We start from the raw sequence: 19,666 nt of genomic DNA, 5'->3' as shown, positions 1-19,666 counted from the left end.
GCTCCATGATTGGCAACGTCAGTCTGTCGTCAGTCCACCAACTTGGTCCGGACTGAAATATCTTATTGGATATATTGCCATGAAATTTTGTTTTGTTATATATATATATATATATATAATATATGGTTCCCGCGGGATCATGTAGTGCAAATTAGCTCATGTTAGCATGCTAACACGCTAAACCAAGAAGGCGAAGAAGGTGAACATTATAGGCTACCTGCTTAACTTCAACATGTTAGCATGCTAACATTAGCAATTAGTTGAACCAGTGTGCCTGTAACATTACCCACAGCCTCACAGAGCTGATAGTGTGGCTTTAGACTCTGTCCTGTTTCGAATACATTTTGCATTTCACATTTGGATTTAATGTTATGGACAATAACATTTAAAAAAAAAAAAAAAAACATTTTTCTATATAAATTCAGTGTCTTTGTTTCCTGAAAGTATAGTTATGACAGCCAATTAGTGCTAGATAGATGTATTTGTTAATAATAAAAAGATAAATAAACCCATCCAGAAATATAATTAAATAATGATTTGAAAATGTATGATAATAAAAACACAATAAAGATAAATGGTTATATCTACGGTGGTCCTTGTTGGAAAGCTATCAAGCAGGTTAAAACCCTGTTAATTAAAAAAAAAAAAAAAAAAAAAAAATTGTATTGACAATTAACCAATTTATGTCTCCCAGTTGTGGATATTAAGGTGGGGTGATGGTGAGGAGGTGAGTTGGAAATGGTAGTCGGTACCAATGTCAACTCTAACTCTAATTACTAGATAGGCCCCTGTATCCTGCCTGGGTGGCAGCTCAATTCCCAAATCCCCCATTCTCTAGCCCCTCCTGTCAGGTGGGTTTGGTTGGTTCTTTCAAGAGATCAAGTTGAGATTTTTTCCCCTATTATACCCTCTGCAGTTCTTTCCTCAAGGGCACATTTTCATCCACATGAACTTCAAAGCTAAACTGGCACACTGGTAAAACACTGGTCAATGATGTGTTTTGTTGTGCGAGTGAGCTACAGGCGATGTGGTTACGCTATTTACCCAATTTAATCCCAAATCAATCTACAGCACTTATCTGATTGACCTTTTTGTTTGGAAACTGGGCTAAGCAGTTCGTTTCATTAACTCACAACAGTGTGATTCATGCATATGAATTGTTATGGTAAAAGAGATAAAAGGGGCCTTTGGAAACACTGGTTACATAAGACAACCATTTCTTTATTTCTCACCTCTGCTGTACACAACATAAACAAGCAAACACACAATCACACCTACAGACACACTCACCCACACACAGGTCTTAAGAAAATATACAAAACAAAATATGGCTGTTTATATGCCATGTGGGCTGAGCACTGATAATACAGTGGAATGATAAAAAAAAAAGAAAAGAAAAAAAAGAAAAGTGAATTATTCATCATCCTCTTCCTCCTCCACCTCCTCCTCCTCTTCTTCTTCTTCGTCACTGATGACATATTTCTTGGCCTTCTTGGTGGCCATTTCCTCATCGTCCTCTGCCTTTCTCTTGCCCGAACCTTCGCCCTCCTGCACAAAACAGAACAGGAGAGATGACGCTCTGATGCTGACAGCAGCAGACATTCTGTACAGCTTCTCAGTACTTTCAGTCTGTCATGTTACAGTTGCACTTTGTTTTTTTGGCAGTACCACAACTTTGGTTTGGCAGTAACAGTCAGTGCAGAATTAAGTGCAAGTTATATAGAAGGACTAGTATTTCTTGTCTTGTTCAGCTCACATGACAGGCGACAAGTAGGCTTTTTTTTTTTTTTTAAGCTCCACAGTGAACTGCGTCACACTGCCTCCTCTCTGTCCAGCAGGATACTACACCTACCTCATCGCTGTCTAGCTTCTTGGCCTTCATCAGCCTCTGGGCCTTGTCATCATCAGAGCCTTCATCACCGTCTGACGACGAGTAGATCCTCGCTCGTTCCTCTGGATTGGGTCGAGACGGGGCAAAAAAAAAAAGAAAAAAAAGGAGGAATATTCATTAGATCTCAGTGACTTCATAAAAATCCTGTGAGAAATAATAAAAAGGAGAATGTGACCGTGTATTAGTCCTCACCTCTCAGGCCTCCTCCTCCCTTGTATTTGCTCTTGATGGCTGCCAGGCTGATGGCTTCCTCGCCCTCCTCCTCGTCATCGTAGCGGTCGGGCTCCAGGTAACCGCTGCTCAGGCCTCTCTGGTGCTGCTTCTCCCTCATCCTCCTCTGCTGGGACTCTCTGCGGATAGACGCTCGCAGCCGCTCCTCCTCTTTCTGCCAGGAGAGACAACGGTGGGAATTACTTTTACTGGCTTCAAGTTTGACATTTTGTTTAGAGCTGGTAATCAAAGTGCATATTTATGTAAGAGCAAATTCACTCTGTGGGGGGGGGGGGGGGGGGGTTCCATTCATGTCTTTTAATATAAGCTGTAAGGTGGTCTGTCCACATTTTTAGATATATTACAAGAATGACCATTGTTTTTGCAGTCAGCTATTCAAACTGATCAACAGGTTTGGCTTTGTCAGTTATTTCTTCAAATCAAATAATTCATGATCAACTAGCCCAAACATTTTTCTTTTTTTTAAACTATAGCACAAATATATACAGTACTGTGCAAAGGTTTTAGGCAGGTATGAAAAAATGCTGTAAACTAAGAATGCTTTCAAAAATGGAAGTGTTAATAGTTTATTTTCATCAATTAACAAAATGCGGTGAATGAACAGAAGAGAAATCCAACACGGTACGTAACACGGCTGCTGTAACAACTGGGATTAATAAATTACTCTATCTATCTTGAATGGTCAGCTCAAGGCAGAGGAAAGAAATACAGGAAAGAAAATGGAGAGTAGAATAACAGTTAAAAGGCTGAGGCTACAGTCAAACTCAAGATGTTACAAGCACATGAGCTGCATCCAACTCTGAAAATACACAAGAAATGTAACACAAACAAGCTGAAAGTGCAGCTGAACAGCTGCCATGTTAAATCGGTTTAACACACTACAATGGGAGCGCTAAACCAAAGCGTTCTGTGTCAAAATATGGACTATAAGCATGACTCATCACGTCAGTATACAGAAGCACTAAGAATATATTCCCTTGTCTAAGACTTCCCAAATGTCTGTAACCAAAATATCTACAATCTTTTGACACATGTACTCACTGCATGAAGGTTTTTTTATTTCAACATTTGCCATCCTTCAAGTCACCCCCCAGCTGAATAAGCTGTACTTTTGAAGAAAAAGCTGCTTTCTTGGCTCTTTCAAATGGTAATTAAGATATCAATTAAAAAAAAACAACAAAAAAAACAACAAATTGTTGAAACCTTCTATTGTAGTTTAATGTACAAATGCAACTTGCCCGTAGTCTGTCTATCACCAGACCAAGCTCAATCTTTTAAGATTGAACATTAGTCTGGGGAGTCTGCTCTGTATTTTCTACTGCACAAGAGGCGTGATCAACGGGCATAGTTCAAATGACTCTGTACGCAATTGGATAGTCCTTCAACCAATCAGACCAACAATCCGGGTGATGTAGCAGCGACAGCGGCATCAACAGGTTGGTGCGCTTCGGTGGCCGAATGTAAACAAGAAGCTGCTTGGTCGCTTCTCTATCGTCATCGTGTTAAACCCGGCAATAGCGCACCAGGTGGATAAGCCAGTTTGTGATTGGTCCCCGCAAAATTGTAACGGAAGCAGGATAGATAAACGTAAGGTTTCCTGTCTGAGCTGCAGGGCGAAATCAAATCGCCGGCAGATCGGGCTGGGTTTACCCAGTCTAACTTGCCCGTACAATTGAAAATGACGAGGAAAGTCACACGTTATTAAGATTTTCACATTACCAGCTCCTACAGATCTGGCTGAAGTCAGACTTCATTGACACTTAACAATTACAAAGTATGTAGGTATTAAGCAAAATGTGAAAGTTGTGTTTCTACGTTTGACAACCACAGTAGCCAAACACACCCCAGGGGAGTGCTAAGCACAGTCAAACTATAAATCAGCACTACTTGTTAGGGTAACACTGGCAGCAACAACCCCCCCCACCCCCCACCCCCCCCCCAGACTTGCCAACACTATTTTCATTTCACTGACCACTGTGACCCCATTATGTAAGCACATCCGCTTATGTCTTTTTGTAACTGGCCGTGATGCTTGTCAACAACTGGCCTCGTGCCACATTTTTTGGTCCCTGCAGTAACAAAGCCATTGTCAAACAGGGCTGGGGAAAAGACAAGCAGAACAGCACAAATGGACAGAGTGTTACCTTGATCATTTCGTTGCGATGCGACTCGGGATCTCGTCCAGCCATGGGAAGGATTCTGATCTTCTGCGTCTTGGAGCAGCGGTCAGCCAGAGACAGGGTCATCTTCCTGTGGGTGGCGCTGTCTGTGGAGTGGGGCCTGGAAATACAGAAGAAACACACCACCAATGTCAGATTTAAGGAGACATTTTTATTTTATTTTTTATAGTATTCCTTCAAACATTTCAAACTGTTTTCACCACTTTCTTTCATTTTCACCTTCATTTCTTTGGTCATTTGCAAGAAAAGCTTAATTACATACCTACATTTGCATTGCAGACGGTCAAAAACATAAATCAATACTGCCAAACCTGTTGAAGTCCACACTCGTTATACACTGTGTAGGAATTTCTCCCATCTAGCGGTGAAATTGTATTTTGCATTCAAACGAATAGTGCTCTCTAGCGCCTCGCTTTTTCAAATGCGTGTTGCAACTACCGTAGCCGTTATGTACCAAGGAGCTATGACAACATGTCTTCCAATTTTCGCTTTTTTGGCGACGAGGATTCCTTTTCCTGTAGCTCGGCATAAGTATGATCCTCCATTATGATCTAAAGTGCAGTGCAGGCTTTCAAATTTGCCGGGGCGGTGACAAGCACCCAGAGATGGGGACTCGAGTCTGAGACTCGGACTTGAGTCGCACTTAAGTCGCACAAACAGCTGACTTCAGACTTGACTCGGACTCGACCCAAAAGACTTCAGACTTGACTCGGACTTCGAGACTCGTCAACAACCTGTTTTCATACAATTATTGCTTTTTAAATCTAAATGTATTAATGTATTTCTATTTTCTTTTATTGGCGCATATACGGGGAAACGTATGACGAGCTGTACAGTGAGGAAAATAAGTATTTGAACACCCTGCTATTTTGCAAGTTCTCCCACTTAGAAATCATGGAGGGGTCTGAAATTGTCATCGTAGGTGCATGTCCACTGTGAGAGACACAATCTAAAAAAAAAATCCAGAAATCACAATATATGATTTTTTAACTATTTATTTGTATGATACAGCTGCAAATAAGTATTTGAACACCTGTCTATCAGCTAGAATTCTGACCCTCAAAGACCTGTTAGTCTGCCTTTAAAATGTCCACCTCCACTCCATTTATTATCCTAAATTCGATGCACCTGTGTGAGGACGTTAGCTGCATAAAGACACCTGTCCACCCCATACAATCAGTAAGAATCCAACTACTAACATGGCCAAGACCAAAGAGCTGTCCAAAGACACTAGAGACAAAATTGTACACCTCCACAAGGCTGGAAAGGGCTACGGGGAAATTGCCAAGCAGCTTGGTGAAAAAAGGTCCACTGTTGGAGCAATCATTAGAAAATGGAAGAAGCTAAACATGACTGTCAATCTCCCTCAGACTGGGGCTCCATGCAAGATCTCACCTCGTGGGGTCTCAATGATCCTAAGAAAGGTGAGAAATCAGCCCAGAACTACACGGGAGGAGCTGGTCAATGACCTGAAAAGAGCTGGGACCACCGTTTCCAAGGTTACTGTTGGTAATACACTAAGACGTCATGGTTTGAAATCATGCATGGCACGGAAGGTTCCCCTGCTTAAACCAGCACATGTCAAGGCCCGTCTTAAGTTTGCCAATGACCATTTGGATGATCCAGAGGAGTCATGGGAGAAAGTCATGTGGTCAGATGAGACCAAAATAGAACTTTTTGGTCATAATTCCACTAACCGTGTTTGGAGGAAGAAGAATGATGAGTACCATCCCAAGAACACCATCCCTACTGTGAAGCATGGGGGTGGTAGCATCATGCTTTGGGGGTTTTTTTTCTGCACATGGGACAGGGCGACTGCACTGTATTAAGGAGAGGATGACCGGGGCCATGTATTGCGAGATTTTGGGGAACAACCTCCTTCCCTCAGTTAGAGCATTGAAGATGGGTCGAGGCTGGGATCTTCCAACATGACAATGACCCGAAGCACACAGCCAGGATAACCAAGGAGTGGCTCTGTAAGAAGCATATCAAGGTTCTGGCGTGGCCTAGCCAGTCTCCAGACCTAAACCCAATAGAGAATCTTTGGAGGGAGCTCAAACTCCGTGTTTCTCAGCGACAGCCCAGAAACCTGACTGATCTAGAGAAGATCTGTGTGGAGGAGTGGGCCAAAATCCCTCCTGCAGTGTGTGCAAACCTGGTGAAAAACTACAGGAAACGTTTGACCTCTGTAATTGCAAACAAAGGCTACTGTACCAAATATTAACATTGATTTTCTCAGGTGTTCAAATACTTATTTGCAGCTGTATCATACAAATAAATAGTTAAAAAAATCATACATTGTGATTTCTGGATTTTTTTTTTTAGATTATGTCTCTCACAGTGGACATGCACCTACGATGACAATTTCAGACCCCTCCATGATTTCTAAATGGGAGAACTTGCAAAATAGCAGGGTGTTCAAATACTTATTTTCCTCACTGTATGTCCCCTGCCCTTTGCCATAATGTGCAACGTAACGCATGCGCCTATGTGCGCGCACATATCAAAAAATGCATTGCAGATGGCGACACCAAGTCCTCCTGGAGTTGTACCTTTTGTCATTAGTTTTGCTTTCAATAACTTGGTAAACAGTGGCAGTAAGCGAGCAGCTACATGCAAGGTGTGTGGCACCAAGATAAATGATGCCGGATCAACGTCGGACTTCATCAGGCGTCTCAAAACACATCCAAATAGGTCAGTCACTCACACACTAATGTGAAAGAGACATTACATTTAGCATATATCGTCACAGGTAACAAGCTAACCATCGCAAAGTGCTAATTCTGGGAACAGGCAAATAGTATCTTTATAGTTAGTAGTAGCTGAGGCTCAGACATCCATTGCGCACAGGAGGCGGGACGCACTGATCCATCTCCCCAGGAACAAACGCTGTGTCGGGTGGGCAAACTCAGGTGATGCGTAATTGATCCCGTGGATGATTTGTAGGCTATTAAGTAAACAAGGTGTACCCGGTCCACCAAACACTGGGCCGTCTTGACTGTCTTAATTCTGCACATATTTCTGTTACTGTAGCCCTATTTACTATTTCATTATTTCATCCATGCGTGGCGCAGCGGATCCATGCGCACTGTCACCTGCCGTGGAGACGCTGGCCTCACTAACCTCTCCTCCTCTGAGTCGGGTCTCCCTCGCGCTGGACTCAGTTTCACTGAGCGTACAAACACTTAGAAAATAAATGGCATTACATCAGTGAGTTCAAACTGCTTATTGTGCGTAATTTGGACTGACACTGAGATGCATGTTGTTCTGTAACTGGTGTGGCGCTGCCACTATTCTCTTGATTTCCACTTCGACATTTTTTTGAGTGAAAGAGACATTACATTTAGCACATATCATCACCGGTAACAAGCTAACCATTGCAAAGTGTTGTGCTAATGCTGGGAACATGCAAATTGTATCTTTATAGTTGTATCCATATGATGTGACAGCTACAGGACATGCTTTGAATTCATAAGATTTAACAATACAGTGTTAGGGACAGATCAGATGGCCAGAGACTTGAGACTTGACTTGGACTCATGGCAAAAGACTTGAGACTTGACTTGAACTTGCCCCTCAAAGACTTGACTTGCAAAAAATGACTTGTGAACATCTCTGCAAGCGCCTCTCACTGATCTCCTTCTCCGTTTCAGCTGGTTTCCGTCACGTGACGCTGGCTCTGAACGAAAACGCGTTGTGGATTAGCTAGACAGGTAGGCTAGTGCTTCATGTCCCTCTCAGCGATTCTAGTTTTTCAAAATGGCGGAACGAGCCTCCTTGGACTTGCCCGTCCAATGTAAATACAGATAAGAATTCTTCTCTTACGAGGATAAGTCAGATCATTGCCACATATTTATGAATGAAGACATTGATTTTAGCTAATAAAATACTTAAAACACTACACCTTTAAAAAGGTCCCGTGGAGTTAGCATTGGTGACCACTAGGAGTGCTATGGAACGTTTTTATGAGTGGGCCCCCATTTATGTTTCTATCTAGAAATAAGATTGATTATTCATTCTTTTACTGTCTTTATTTATCTGTACTATTGCTGTCTTTAGGCTGATATATCAACCAAATTTTCCCCTCTGGGGATCAATAAAGGTTTACCTTATCTTTAACTTGTGCACACGGGCCATGTGATGCATATTCCTGCCAATGGTTTCATGCTCTTACACCGATTGCCAGTTGGTGGCGTTTTAACGCCCCAAGAAACGTAGCAACAAGCCAGAAAAGAAGCTAGCAAGCAAACATGGATAAAAACAATGTAGGGTTATATTCAAAAAGTCAGATTTGCAAATGTTTTTATGAGTCAATTCAAGTCAATTAATTCAACACGTCAAGCGTCATACACCTCAGACTTCTTGCCTATGGCTTGAAACTGACAGCAGACCTCACAGAAAACAACTGTTTTCCACACTGTCCCCAAACCAGAATATCCTCCTCCTCACAATTGTTTTTATGAAATTGCCTGTTTATTATTTTGGCACTACAGCGGTTTCAGTGGAATCAGCATTTTTTTCTGCCTGCACCGATCGCCTCAATTTTCCTCAACGAGAAAGAACTTAAACGATTTCCTAAATAATCAGCTCTCATGTCACATTGGAGATATTTTTTCAAGATATTGTTAAAAAGAATTATGGCTGAACCTACTGCGATCGTGATTTTGCTCCGAGACCACTAGGAAGCTATTGAAAGCATGACAGTGATGCAGTGAATGAAGGCATACCTTTTGCTTTCAGATCGTGTCTTTCATTTTTAAAATCTATTCTGTTGGGAAATTGAGCCTCTCAACCAGCTGTAAACAGAAACTCTAAGCCTAAACTCTGTATCCATCTTGCTAAAATGCTTTTGCTCCATTATGTTCTGAAGTCGCCCCTTAAAAAAAAAAAAACACTGTTACCTAACCATTTGTACCCTGAGCCGCTTCAGCTCTAATCCTAATCAAAACTCTGCTCTGATGATAATACACAACCAGAACAAATGGCAATGTCCTGCCTGGCAGCGTGGAGGACTGTTTTGTGCATTAAAGCAGCTTTGGCCAGTGTCCCACTAGCCCCATGTGGTCTTAGGAGACAGAACATCCAGGTGGACTTGGGGGTGCTAAGAGGCTTACATACTTCTCGGGAGAAACCTGGGCAGCTTGCATAAGGTGATCCAGGATTTACAGCATAGAGTACAATTCTGAATGGTGCTTGAATGTAGGCTGATATTGGTGTTTGGAATAAGAGACAGCCTGGGGCTTATTTAGTACATCTACAGATGTCAGTGAGCCAGACAGAGGAGGAGTATCTGCAACCACACAGTTTTTTCCTCAAGTGAAAACATGTCTCTGTGTGTGAGACTTGCGTCTTAATAGCAGCCTGTCGCCACTGACAACAATGGCATGTTACCAGTGTGGTAATGTAACAAAGTACAAATACTTCCTTACTGTACTTAAGTAGAATTTTCACGTATCTGTACTTTACTTTATTTATATTTCTGGAAATCTTTCCTCCACTACATATCCAAAATAAAATGTATACTTCTCCTCCACTACATTTCCCCTAAGCATCTTGGTTACTTGCAAGAAATGTTTTCGTACATTGGAGTGAAAGATTCTTTCTCACCAAAAAAATAAAATTCTGCTTCCCTTTGTTTTTCCCTTTGTTGATGTCAGACTTGATGTTTAAGAAAGTGTGGAAAATCCTGAATATTATGCTTCACTATAAGGAAGCCACAATAAACTTCATAATCAAAGTTGTTGTGTTTTTTTACTTTTACATCTAATAGTTAAGTACATTTTTTTTAGGATCATTTTTTTCTTTTCCCTTTATTACATAGAGACAGTGGATAGGCATGAAAGGGGGAGAGAGATGGGGGATGACACGCAGCAAAGGGCAGCAGGTCGGATTCGAACGCTCTTACTGTGTGAGCTAGACGCCGCCCCAATATCAAATCACTTTTGATACTTAAGTACAGTAAATATCAGATACTTTAAGACTTTGGCTGTGTCTCAAACCACCTCCTTGCATACTTCAAACACTTAGTTTTAAGTATATAGTGTAGATCAAACGGTCAAAAAGTTCAGTGTGGAACGATGGACCCTACTCCCACTAAACGGGCGCCATCTTAACTACAAAGCGGAAGGGGAGGGACCAGGACGTCGGCAAGTTTTTAATCAGTTGAATCCAGGCTACTTTACGAAAATCTTTTAAACTGACCTTTGTCGATCAAAAACAACAGACAGATTCAGCAACTGCATGGCCTATTTCTTGCTTAAAATGTTTTCAGAAACACGTTTCGGTGAACTATGTTCGAGAAATACGAGATTGTATTCCGAACGAGCCGCCGTTATGGTCGGTTTTGAAATTCGGGAGCAGCCAGACCCACGTGACGTGTTCGTCCAATCAGCTGGCATGTGTCGCGTTCGTCACGCTCATCCCGCTCGTCATTTCCGGTAAGTGTTTTAACACAAGTGTTCCTTTTGGGACAATACTAACCATCGAAAGTGGGCACTACGGCAGAAAAGTGGTCAGTGCACACTAGCAGTGTACTGACGGAAGTATGCGGAATGAGACACAGCCTTTTACTCAAGTAATATTCTAAAAGGGGACTTTAACTTCTACCAAGGTCATTTTCTGGTAAGATACTTGTACTTTTACTCAAGTACTGCTTTCAAGTACTTTATACAAGACTGCGTGTTACTGTGTTACCTGAATGTGAGTTTGGTTTTGAACACGGCCTGTCCCTGCAGTCCGGTGCCCTGTCGGATGAACAGGTGGTTGTGGTCTCCCTGGAGAGGAGCTTTGTAAACATCAAACACTTCATTCCCAAGGTGGAGGGACATGCTGTGGCAGGGGGAAAAAAGAAATGTAAAAACCACAGAAAGTACAGAGCCTGTCCTGCTCACAGTGCAGTAACTTCCCACATCCAGCTCGACATAATACACACCTGCCGTCAGACCATTTGACAATGCGCGCGTTGCTCTCTCGTGCTTCATTTCCGTCCTCGTCTCTCTTGGCTCTCCACCGAATTGTATTCTCCACCTGTGGGAGAGAAAGAATAAACTCTGGTCACTTTCTTGATAACATCAGCAGCCTTATATACAAGAATGTTTTTAGAAGCTTATATCACTTATTTATTTATTCCCACACGGACAACTACACACACATGATGTGGACCACATACCTTCAGCTTGAGCCTGGTCCGTCCCTCTTCATCCAGCATTTCTTCATCCTCAAATTCATCCTCATAGTACTGAGGATCAAAGGGTCTATAAAGGGCGATTGAATGAAAATCAAAATGAGCATACCTTTAAGTTACGCAGAGGCTTTTATGCTCATCAAGACTCAACAAAGCTCCCGCGATTCTCCTCCTCACTAGCAGCAGAGTAAATGATCATAGGCACTAAGTGTCTGAAAATATGCCTTTCATCATCCCCTTTCCTTCTTTTTTTTTTTATGTGTTTATATTGCATTTATTGACAGTGTCAAGGTTCTGACCTGGGCTCCACAGACAAAAAGTTGGGCAGCTTGACAAAATAAAGGTCAGATCCCAGGTCTGTGCTGACTTTTGGGATCTCTACTTCGATACGAGTTTCGGGCGCAGGCTCCTCTTCTGCCTGCTCCCCCTCCATCCCATCCTCCATGTCCTAGACACACACGCACAAAGAGAGGGAGAGGAAGAGAACATTTCAAAAAACACTGTATGATTCAATGAGCCATGATAATAGGGATCAGCTCAGAGAGGCTTAGCGAGAGGCTCTGAGAAAAAGAGATTTGGGAACTCTTATAAAATAAGAACTGGGCACAATTAAAGAGACGTGGTGATCAGAGGAGGAAAGAGACAGAGAGGGAGAGGACAGACACATACCAGGGGCTGTCCCGGGGTCGGAGGCTTCTCTGCATCGCTGTCTGAAGAGATGTCATCGGCCTCTCCAAACAGATCGTCGGCTGCCGTCTTCTTTACTGTGAACAGAATGGAAGAGGGACTGCTTTAAAGTACATAAGAGCAATACAAAGGTCTAACTTCAGCTGCAACTAATAAAATTATAACTCCGATTTGAATCGTAGATACTACTGTGAACCAACAAGGTTAGGTTTGGGGCACAAATATTTCTTTGCTCAGGCGGTTTCTTACCTTTCTTTGTTCCGATATCGCTGTCTGAATCGGAGTCAGAGGCGGCACTTGCTTTGGTTTTCTGTCTGAGGAAATCATCTTCACTATCACTGCCCTTTGCAGACTCTGAAAAAATAAAATCACAACAGGTATAGCACAGCAGTATAATTTCCACATGACGGTATAAACTGAAGGTGCAGGACACATGAAGAGATCTTACAGTTAATTAAAAAAGGCTCATCGCCACGCACAAAACGTTGAATCTCGTATTAATCTCAGAGTCCTGTGAATTTATTCTCAGAGTCCTGAGATTAATAGGACAGCAGCTCTGAATACCTCAGAGCTCAGGATACCAATTTCAGATTGGGCCCTAATCCTCTTCCACAAAATCCAACGTGCCAAGATTAACACAGATGGATGGCTCGGGATCCAGTCCATGTGTAATATTTCCTCCACCTGGACCCTGGGAGTACCTGACTTCCTGTTCCTCGGCCCCTCGTCATCGGAGTTCTCCCGTTCTTCGTCAGAGTAATGTCGTTTCTCCTCCTCATCCTCTGACTGGTCGCTCTTAGCCCTTCCTCCCCACTTCTCATCATCTGACTGGTTCTCCCTGCCAGAAGCTTCAGAGTGAGGGGTGCCCGGCCCTGACTGCGGAGTCGCAGGATCACTGTGCACGCTGGTTTGAAAACAAACACATTGGAAGAAATATATCAAGAAATTAAAATCTGGTCTTCCCACTAGGGCTGCACAATTAATTGCAATTTTATCGAAATCGTAATATGAACTAGTGCAATATCCAAATCGCAGGGGGGGGGGCGCAATATTTGTTAAATGCAAAATATGTGTCAAACCATTCTAAAATAAAGTATTGTGGTGCTGCAGAGATGTCCCGGCCTACAAATCGTATCCTGCAGACTAAAGAAAAAAATCTTTGTTTGGTACAGATCCTTGCAAAAAAAGATTTTTTTCTTGAGAATGAGAATAATGAGAATAATGATACAAAAATCATCATTCCCTCCAATATCGTAATTGCAATATCAGTCAAAATAATCGCAATTAGTTGTTTTCCTATTATCGTGCAGCCCTACTTCCTACTACAAAGGAAAGTGTCTCAAATTCCAAGATGAAGAAACACAAGTAGACTTTTTTTGATAAAGTCTAACAAATGTCAACAGCTGGGCACTGTAGTTTTATAAACCTGGAGTAAATAGTGTATTTGTTGGGGTCCCCTCGGGCATCACTAATGTTATCTCAGTTAAACATTGACGCACATCCAGTGTGTGTCGGCGTACCTTCTGTCCGAACGGACACTGCCCCTCTCAGAGCGAGGGCTCCCTGCTCCTGACATCCCGCTGCCAGCCGGGCTTCCACCTTCTGACCGGTGGCCCCCGTCCTCCTCGTCTTCATCCTCGTCTTGATGTCCGTGCTCTGAGCCGCTGTGCTGCTCTGCATCAGAGTGATCGTTGTCCTGCTGGTCTGAGTGCATGCTGGCGTCCGACTGGTTCCCTGAACGGTCAGACTGGTTGTCGCTGCCGCTGTGCTGACTGTGTTGCTCATCCTCACTGTCGTCTCCAAACAGCTCCTATGCGGTAGAAGGAAAGGTGAGTACGTTTGTAAGAGAGGCGCACACAATGTTTTTCAATTACTCAGTGTTTCTAGCAGGTTGACAATGGATTAATGGTGGCAGACCCCTGGTGTAAAAAGGTAGTGTTAACATGCTGACGGGAAAAAAATACGCTATAGCATATACTGGCTGCAAAACATTCAAAAGCTAACTTTCAATAAGGTTATTCTTCTTTCTTTTTTTTTTTTTTTCAATCTGTCTGAGTGCACATGCACCAATCTAGCACTTTTCATCAGCCCATATTTATCACTGCTGACCATTGAACTTGCCCTCACTTTTGGTGTGGGCAAGTTCAATGGTCAGCAGGATTAATGCAGCATTAAATTACAGCAGAGTTACTCATGTGATCTATCTCAGTGTATATTGTTTAACCTTTTCAAATTGGCCCCCATACTTTCTTTTTTACATTTCCCCTTATTATTTTGCAATAAATGCTACATGTAATTCGATTTCTGAACTCATGGTTCATTGTTTACACACTTTACAGTGTCAAACCTAAACTCAAAGTGATCCATCATCTGATCAATGATGTCTTCAATGAGAAGACATGGATCAGAGTAGGTCAGCCAATGTGCTTTGGCAAAATTATTTCTTGGTGGAGACTTCTTTTTCCTCTTGGTGTGATAAAAAGCGTAGAGTCTAATGTTACAGACTTATAAAACCCGAGCATAATAAAATAAGAATGTAAGACAGAATTGTTCACTCCTTTCTTGCCTATATGCCCCTATTGCTCCTCAGAGCTCACTGTAGGATTTGCAACGCTAACAACTGACTTACTGTACATGTTGTTGGACTGTGGGATAAATAGCAGCTATGCTAAAAAACACATTATTAAATAGAGCGCCGAAGTCACGCCCTTCTACTTCCAGTCCATGGGACCTATCTTTCGAAAAAATATGAGCGGTAGTGAACGGGGAGAGGCAAATCATTTTTTGATCCCGTTTGAATTCAGCCATGGATTACAAACATGATGTTCGTCAATTTAAAAGATACTTTTTCAGCTGAAGAAAGTCTCAGTTTATTGTTAAACTGTTGAAGTATAAGACTGTGAAAATCCGTAATTAGAAAGACTACACACTTCAAAGTCTCATGGATGACGTCTCGCTGAAGCTACGATGTCTCTGTGTATCGTATCGGGGATGTAACGTTACTCAAATGAGCAGTGGGTCTTGCTTGTTCTTCTTGATCTGCTGAAAACACTTCACTGGATAAAACACATCAGGTAAGATAACGTTACATGTGTTGAGGAACAGAGCTAAGCTAGCTAGCGAGCAAGTTGAGCATCAAGCTAGGTGACGTAAATTGTGTGAGACGAGAGATGTAGTTCACTGAGCGGTTTCACACAAAACTAAGTGGTCATATGACAAACCTACGGCTAACTGAGACTTTCTTCGGTTGAAAAATTATCTTTTAAATTTACAAACATCATATTTGTAATCCATGGCTCAATTCAAATGGGATAAAAAAATAATTTGCCTCTCCCTGTTCACTACCTTTCACATTTTTTCCGAATTAAGGCTCCATGAGGTCCACCGGAAGGGGAGGGACTTCGCCTCTCTATTAAATGTTTGAGTGACTATTGGATAGGGGTAAGACTAAATCCACACTTTTGGTGCTGGGTGTCATCAGTCAAACAGGCACACACCTTATTAATACTGGGTTTCCCTGCCTCCTGGCCTTCCTCTTCATCATCATCTCGTTCCCTCTCACTGTTGCTGCCACTGCCTGAGGCGTTGCTGGCGGATCGGGGTCTCTCGGGCTCCGAGTCTGAACCGGAACCAGAGCCAGACTCTGAAACACAATAATGCAGAGTTCATCAGTTTACAGATGGTTAATGTTGTGGTGGCTTGGTGACACATTTTTAGCACATTACAGGTTTTTTTCTTAATTACTCTCGCACGGTTCTATATATGAGGTTTTTTCCTGGCTAAGAACGGGTCATTGGGGGGGGGGGCACATCTTAAAAGTTGGATCTGGGGGTCTCTCCGCAGAAAATCTTGAGCGCGAAAGATTTCATTTCTTGCATACTGATACATTTTTACGCACCAATTTATGGTGAAAATGTCTTTATATATGTGAAGGAAAACACAGAATTCCAAATGTCAAAGGAAAAGGATCAACTGCACCAAAACACGGAAGTAGACAACTATTTATATCCTATTTACCGGGACAAGGAGTTATCAACCGGTTATGAAACGGTCTAATTTAACTGTGCAACAAACGTTCATGACACTAACAAGTTAGTGAATAACTCAAATATACGAGCTACTAGATTCATGCATTTTGAGCGTTGTTTTGATGTGAAACTGGGAATTTACTGATGCAATTAACAAAGCTGAGTTGTGCTGCACATTTGATGAGAACATGTGCTTGACAAACAATGTAACGTTACTGTTGTTGCAGTCGTGTAACATAAGTTGGAACGACTTCCAGCTCTGCTAGCTAACAGAAATAGCCATAGCTAGCTAGTTATTTAGTTATGTTTTATATCTATGCAAATAGCTAGCTTGTGAACGCTAGCTAGCTAACGTAAAAAGTTCACTAAATGAAGGCTAAAATAAACGTACTCGTTTCTAACAAAGCTAGCTTTTAGAAAACATCCCGTTAATGCATTTATAATTTGTAACGTTAACGTTAATATCAGTGTAACGTAACTTTCAGGTTCCACTTTTCAGGATCATCCTTCGGGCAAAGCTAATTTCTGCTTAGCATCAGGAAAAACTCGGTATCCCTAATAAGCTTAGCGACTTCAACAACTAACGACTTTCAACGTTACCTCGCTGCTCATTGTCGCTGTCTCCATCACTCCCGAACAACTCGTCCATGTCCGCCATTTCTTCCAAACTGTAGTAAAAATGTGACCTACAGGAAATGATCGCCGGGCTTTGAGGAAAGGTTTTGTTTCCGAGTTCAAGCTGAGACGGACATGTTGGTGTTATGGTTGGTGTACTGAGCAATAACGGCCACAAGGTGGCGGTACACACCGCGGTAAACTCAGGGTCTGTGCTTGTCTCAATGACTGTAAAAACTAGGGTTGTCTCAACATAAAATAAATGGAAAAATGTCATGTTTGACTTTTTTTTTTCTAGTTTAAATGATGCCTTTTTTTCCATCATATATTTTTGAAGAGCATATAGGCTAAAAATCAAATTGTGGCAAAAAACAAAACGAAAAAACAAAGAAACAAAAAACCCTTCCCATCTGGCTTCCATTACTTTCTTCACACTTGTTTCTCTTTTTACAACCACTGAAATTATATATATATATATATATATATATATATATATATATATATATATATATATATATATATATATATAAAGAAAAATCTCTATGCTTAATAATGCTTGTAATTAATTATATAAGCTATGTTTTGACACATGAATGATCTTTATGTGTATCATAGTGATGCTAGATAATGGTTCACAATAGGAATATAGCAATGTAATTGTGATGCTATATATAGGGGATTGTATAAAAAAAAAAAAATGATGAATGGGTATTCAAAGGCAAGGCAAGGCAATTTTATTTATATAGCACATCTCAGCAACAGTGCAATTCAAAGTGCTTTACATAAAACATTAAAATCAGTTAGAAGACAGACTTGCAATATGTATTGATGCATGGACAGAGACCTAATGTATGTTCACTCTGGTGTATAACTGCTTTAAAATGGCAGTGAAGAAGTCTTCCTCTTGGTACCTTTTGCTGATTACTATCATTCATCTGATTTCAGCGCCCACATCTCTTCCCAAAAGGCATCTTGTTACAGTGCATATATTGTGTGAACCGAGAGGGTACTTGAAATTCTATCTTCGCTGTTGTGTAACACAGTGTAAAAAGAGGATGAGCTCCCTACACACAATGTGTGTTTTGTATGTGTCAGTGTGAGAGAGGGTGAGAAAGACGGAAAGAGAGAAAGAGAGAGAGATTTTAGTTTTACATGTGTATGTGTGTTTAGTCTGTCTTTCCAGGTCTCCTTGGTAGTTTAGTCTGCTGCTTCTTGGCAGCACCTGGAGAGTTGATTGACATCGTCTTTGATCTACAGACTTCACTCCAAACACTTTTACATGTTGCCTGAAACACTTCAACTTTCTCTGTATTAAACCTAACATTTACTCAATGTAACAATGTTATTTTGTGCTTCTACCTTATTTTTAATTACTATTTTGTATCTTAGATATTTTTATCTCTCATGTTTTAATTCCACCTCTGCCACATTTGTCTAGTTGTGATGATATTAACGTAAAGTCCGCTTTTTCAGGGGCTTTTAAATGCTTTTTCTGGTCTTAAACAGCAGATGGAGTTTCACAGTTATCATGTAGCTGTCATAATGAGTAATAGTAATGCAATCATCCTAATCTAAATAATTGGCCTACAGTGATACAATTGTTCTTGGTGGCAATACATTTTCAGTCCTGGTTCACAGGATACAGATACATCTTTTTTGTAGACAGTAAAAATGTATTGGAGCTAAACTAGTTAACACTAGGCCGTTAATTTATTTTATTTTATTATTTTCCTAGATTGTATTTCTGGATTAAAGGGTAAATCAGCATCAAAATGTATGCAATGCTTATCTGATTTAACTTTATAATTAATTTAACTGATAGTTACTGTCTGATACTCTGGCTATGTACTTTTGTTGTTTATAATTTTTTACTGACTACTTGTTATTTTTTATTTTTTCATCTGTATATCTATTGACTGATATGTATTATTTTTTTTTATTTTTTTTTTTACTTTCTTACTTTTTTTTATTCTTTATGAAAACATGATCTGTAACAAAATGGCTCAATAATAAGAATAAATGGCTCAATAATAAGAATAAATGTTCTAATAAACACATCAGGAATTGTATACAAGAGGTAACTCTGCCCTCAGGAAGATTCTTTTGGGCTTCAATTTTTGGAGAAATGAACTGGCAAAAAATCTGGTTAATTGGTGACAAATTCTGTCTTAATAACAAAGTAAAAGAGGTTTCTTTTAAAATCTTACATAAAATATATCCAGTAAAAAGGACATTAAGGAGATTTAAACTTGATATTGAATATTCTTGTACTTTCTGTGAACTAGAAGAAGAAACAATCCGTCATTTGTTCTTTCACTGTATGTATACTCAAATATTTTGGGTAGATGTTCAACATCTTATAAGACGGAACACTGGGCAATCAATTCAATTTAAAGATAAAGATATTTTTATTTGTTTTGAAGGCAATGAGTTGGACAATGATGTTGTTTATTTTGTTCAATTAATATTGTTATTGGGGAAATTCCACATTCACAAGAAGAAATGGGCAGACTCCAAACCAAGCTTTGAACACTTCCTTCAAGAACTGCACCATTACGGCAACACTATAAAAGACATTAAAAATAAGAAGTCAATTAAGACTGGAAGAGTGTTTGAAAAATTTCTCATGTACCAGTGATACATTTGACTTAATATGTACTGCACTTTAATTTTCTACTTTTTAAAAATATTTTCTACTTATATTTGTCTTTGTATATGCACCTCTGGTAATGGCTATTTATATTTGTACATACTGGCGTTGTACTTATGTTCTTTACTAAAAAAAAAAAAAAAAAAAAAAGTTCAATTTCTTTTTTTGACAAATTGTAACAAATGTATTCTGCAATTAAAA

General features: G+C 40.6%; 1 protein-coding gene across 1 annotated transcript; it reads right to left on the bottom strand.

Moving 5' to 3' along the window:
• Nucleotides 1-1,200: 1,200 nt before the first annotated feature.
• Nucleotides 1,201-17,028, bottom strand: leo1 (LEO1 homolog, Paf1/RNA polymerase II complex component). The gene is made up of 14 exons (XM_031306297.2): nucleotides 16,801-17,028; nucleotides 15,670-15,815; nucleotides 13,693-13,982; nucleotides 12,874-13,076; nucleotides 12,422-12,526; nucleotides 12,155-12,249; nucleotides 11,785-11,933; nucleotides 11,471-11,555; nucleotides 11,234-11,328; nucleotides 10,996-11,130; nucleotides 4,267-4,402; nucleotides 2,084-2,276; nucleotides 1,853-1,953; nucleotides 1,201-1,548 (listed from the first exon to the last, which is right to left on the bottom strand). Exons 1-14 carry the CDS (start codon nucleotides 16,856-16,858, stop codon nucleotides 1,414-1,416), a joined length of 1,926 nt encoding a protein of 641 aa, XP_031162157.1. The 5' UTR covers nucleotides 16,859-17,028; the 3' UTR covers nucleotides 1,201-1,413.
• Between the last annotated feature and the right edge of the window lie 2,638 nt (nucleotides 17,029-19,666).

Source organism: Sander lucioperca, chromosome 3 (genome assembly GCF_008315115.2).
Source record: "Sander lucioperca isolate FBNREF2018 chromosome 3, SLUC_FBN_1.2, whole genome shotgun sequence".
NCBI lineage: Eukaryota > Metazoa > Chordata > Actinopteri > Perciformes > Percidae > Sander > Sander lucioperca.
The sequence above is the reverse complement of the archived record's forward strand: the minus strand, read 5'-3'. Positions and strand labels throughout refer to the sequence as shown.